General features: G+C 44.4%; 1 protein-coding gene across 1 annotated transcript; it reads right to left on the reverse strand.

The window, feature by feature from the left end:
- Window positions 1-504: 504 nt before the first annotated feature.
- On the reverse strand, window positions 505-4,015 carry LOC119286263 (protein FAR1-RELATED SEQUENCE 9-like). The gene is made up of 5 exons (XM_037565639.1): window positions 3,846-4,015; window positions 3,580-3,693; window positions 3,392-3,460; window positions 2,965-3,027; window positions 505-2,860 (listed from the first exon to the last, which is right to left on the reverse strand). The coding sequence occupies exons 2-5, from the start codon at window positions 3,643-3,645 to the stop codon at window positions 728-730; spliced, it is 2,331 nt and encodes a 776-aa protein (XP_037421536.1). The 5' UTR covers window positions 3,646-3,693; window positions 3,846-4,015; the 3' UTR covers window positions 505-727.
- Between the last annotated feature and the right edge of the window lie 495 nt (window positions 4,016-4,510).

Here is a 4,510-nt window from a genome sequence, read left to right on the forward strand (position 1 = left end):
CATACATTGAAAAGCACAAATTCAGACCAAAAGTGTGATCATCCCAAGCTTCAAAATGACATTTTAGACTATTTGCCTCTTCTTTGGAGCGAATCTTCTTTGCAACTTTCACAGCAGCCCTTGCTGGTGAAGTAGGGATTCCTGCTGTCATAGCAACTTTCCAAAGCAATGCACCCATGCTATTATGCATTCAGAAGGAGGACCACTGTTAGTCTGTTACACAATTCAAGAGAATTTTTTTTTACTTCTTTGTGGTAGGACCGGGCTGCCTTGTGATTGGCTGGCACTATTGCTGACAGGAGGTGCAATTTCATACAAAATAGCTGACATGTGGACCCAGACCTCAAAATGCAGGAAAAAAACATTTGATCTAATTGCCAACCAAATGCGTGCCATTTTATCTAAGCAAAGGAAAGTGTTGCTCCTGAATCTTCAAGCGCCAAAGAAAAGAATGCCATTTTATCAAGTTCCTCGATAATGGCCACAACCAGGATACACGACCTGAACTCGACAGAATGTGCTGTCATATAAGAGGAGGAACAGAAGAAACCACATAGCAGGCAAAAATGTTGGATGATCAGAGGTATCCAATCCTCATCACTATCGAGTCTCACAAGACTACCCTACATTTCCTGGAATCTTACCTCTATCATACGCTAAATTGAACATGCTGACTATTCTACTTCGTCCCAGGATAAAGACATCTGTGAACCAAACTCGCCAACTCTCATTTGCTCCACAATACGATCTGACCATCGGCACCCACCAACTTCTCTTGAACCTTGTCTAGTTCGAGCATGAAGCAGCCGCTTTTCGCACTGTCCGCGCATATCCCCTTGCCGATGTCGGCCATTTTACCTAATAGCATCACACATCTCTTTCTCTCTTCTGTTCTCTTCGAGCATTTCTCCTCGTACTCTTTCAGCCGTTCCTCTCTGAATTCTCGGGCCCATCTGGGCACTATGTACTGCGCTGGTATTTCGATGACTCCAAGCTGTGTGAAAACTCTGAATATGTGGCAGCATAAAATCCCATCCCTGGTAAACTTTGCGCATTGGCACTTGAATGTGTGGGTGCCAGGGTCAACTAGCACTTCAAAAGAGTTTCTGTCAAACTCAGGGTTCTCGTAGTCGAAGACCTTTTCGAGTCTATACGCTGCTCCACCTTGTATCTCATGTGCATTGAGTGCCGTAGAATAGTATAGCTCTTTCTGCACTCTCAGAAATATTTGCCTTGTGTATATACGCGCTGCATGCTTTTCTATTGGCTGCATGGAGAAGTATGCTGGTTCAGTTGCTGACTGCAATGTATCCTCTTCCTCTGTTTTTACTATGCCCTCCTGTATCCTCTCATATTGCTCGATAAACTTCTCGATTCTGTCCTTAGGAAGCACATTGTCTTTGAATAATAAGTTTGACCCCTCACCATGTTCAGCTGACTCGACGAATGGGTAGAAATCTGCCTGGAAATAAACAGGCACCCAGTTTTTCCTTGTTTTCCACATGAGCCGGAGGTACTCGTTTTCACTTGCATCATATCTCTCAATGAGCACAGCCCATCCCTCTTCAAATTCCTTTTCTGTCAGTGAGTTGTCTACCAAGCTGTGCAGCTCTGCATTCATGTTGCCCCTTGCTGCCATGAAGGCTCCTAGCATTTCCTGTGCTTTTCGCATCACACTGAACTTGCAAAGCCTGTGCCTTACCTGTGGCATGACCTCTGCAATTGCTTTCACCATACCTTCATCCTGGTCTATTATGATTGTTTTTGGCAGTTTCCCTCTCATCACATGCAAGAAAGTTTGGAACATCCATTTGAAGGTTTCAGCTTTCTGATCTTGTAGCAAGGCACATCCAAACACAAGGATTCGCCCATGATTATTCACTCCAATGATAGGGGTGAAAGGCATATTATGCCTATTAGTGCTATAGGAAGTGCTAAATGATATGAAATCTCCAAAAATCTCATAATCTACTTTCGACCTTGCATCAGTCCAGAAAAGACTCCTAACTATGTTATCTTCATCTTTTTGCATGGTGTAGGAAAATCCTAGGTTCCGCAGCTCCAGTTCTTTGAAGCGCTTCAGTGCGGTTTCAACATCTGAATTTTCTTTTCTCCATTGGTCTACACGCTGTGAATTGCTCATATCTTTCTCGTTTGATGATGATACATTTCCAAAGTTGCTTCTCATTCTCTGGAAAATATTCATAGCTTTCCTTGGATTTACCCTACTTTGTTGCAGAACTCTTAGAAATAACTTTTCTTCACTTGACAAGTATTTATGATCCAAAAAGAAACTCGTGAGCGATGGGGATGGACATAGTGGATGGTTGTGCTCGTGCTTAACTCCTGTGAACTCCCATTGCTCGTTATGGAGCTTCACTATCACCTTTGCTTGGCACTGTGAGCCCAAAACATTAACCTTCCTCTTCCTCTGCAGGTCCTGAGTTGGCTTTAATTTACCACTTCTGTTGCATAGAAGGTGAAACTTCTTTCTCTTGTAATTAGTTCCCCTCCTTGCTGCAAAACCAGTTAGCATAGCATGTGTGCTATAGAAACGTTCTGCATCTTCAAGGGTAGGAAATTTCATGCCAACTTCCGGCGGTCTTGAATTCTCCAATGCCTCGATACTAGGGTAATAGCATTTTCCTAGTTCAGTATCCAACTCGCTCCCAGAGCTGCTACCTGCATCACTTCCACTGCTTGTATCATTGCTACACAATTCATGCCCTTCTGTAACATCGTGTAACTGGTCTTGTTCTTCAGCGTGCTGCACTGTAGGGTCCACCGAGTTGGTTTGCTTATGCAACATATCTGCCAACAGTCCTTGCACAGTTGTGCCAATGCCATTTGATGCATTTTCCTGCAGGCAAGAGAACAATCTCTGTTAAGCCACAATGTAATGCAGTACTGAATTCCACTTGTTTGACAGAGCGGTACTTGTCATGTTTCGTTTGGTTTCCATACCTGATTAATTTCACCAATCGGCTGTTGACTTCCTTCCGGGTTTGCTTGTTTGCCAGCGTGTTCCTGTGTAAGTAACCATTTATTTCCTAGTCAAACCAGGCATGAGGGCATTCTAAAAGATATAGTCAGTACAGTAATGATGTTTTTAAGGGAAAGGTGTCAAAGCCTAGGCCCTCCCCGGTTTCTACCACCAGAAACCCATAATGTTACCAACTACGGGTGCTGAGCAGAAGTTCAACCACAGAAGGAAAACACAGTAATGGCGCTGAATACTGTAATCAGTTAACTGCGAATGTCATTGCTTTCCCATCAATTTTACTGTCATGTGAGAGCAATTCACCATTTGATTCTGATAGGTGGATATTTTTCTTGTAGTATATCATCAACGGAGGAATGCACATTGTAAAGCAGATGCGTCGAAGGATACCTTTTCCACTCGCAGCCCTTCTCCTGAGTGGCTCGGTTCTACGGCCCTGTCCTGATAGGTCATCACAACCTGCACCAATTTCGTGAAAGTTCATTTCCACCTGTGGTTAGGTACACGCTCATACAGTCCAAGATTTTCAGCGATATGCAAGAAAATCCCCAGGCAAATCTATTGGTGGCTATACATACTCGTTCGAAATTGGTTGCATGAGCAGGGCCCGATGTCTGTTTCCCGCAATTGTCTGATGAATGCATCCGTGCATCGGCGGCGGCTCACTGTCTCTGATTTGGGGAATTTGGCACCTGATGAAAAAAGAAAAGAAGATGGTAAGTGTCAGCAACAGACGTCATCAAACATCCGCCGCCGCACCGGCGGCACCGCGCTGTGCGGAGGGGAGGGAGGAGGGGGCTAGATCCGGATCCTCGAGGGCAGACGGGAAGAGAGGGATTGGAACCTGTGTGTGCCCTGAGCGGCTCCGACGTGCGAGGAGACGAGGGGAGAAGAGAACGGCGGCGGACGGCGGGACGGGGAGAGACGAGGCGGTGCGGTGCGGCGGCCGCCTGCTGGATAGAGAGACTCCGCGAATCAGATGGGAAGGAGTGGGGGAACAGTTCCAGGAGGGAAGGTCGAGTGCGCCCCCGTGTATGCGGTGAACGTCCACCCATTAGTGCATCTCTAACCCGAGCTTAGCTCCTTTGTTGTTTAGAGAAATCTTGTAGGAATTTCATATGATAGGATTTATATAGAAAAAATTTCTTTAGAGCCCTTTGGTTTGTAGGAATGAAATCCTATTCCTGTAGAGGAATTCTTCCTATCCTCCACATTTCATAGAAAAATAAACATTAGACTAGATTCAATGGAAAAAATTCTATGATGTGAATTAAAGAGCATCTTCTTTCCTATTCCTACTCATAGGATTTGAGATACTTGTCATCTTATTTTCTATGACTTCTCTATTCCTATGATTTTCCTACCCTATAAACCAAAAAAAGGCTTTAGAGGCTCGCATCTTATTAGGAATTAAACCTTTCTAACTAACAATGTTGCTAAGTCTAAGTCGACCAAGACATCGATATGTCTCAGTCAATGCTATATTTTTTTATCTGGCATGAGGATTCG

This window comes from Triticum dicoccoides, chromosome 1A, assembly GCF_002162155.2.
Source record: "Triticum dicoccoides isolate Atlit2015 ecotype Zavitan chromosome 1A, WEW_v2.0, whole genome shotgun sequence".
In the NCBI taxonomy this organism is placed as follows: domain Eukaryota; kingdom Viridiplantae; phylum Streptophyta; class Magnoliopsida; order Poales; family Poaceae; genus Triticum; species Triticum dicoccoides.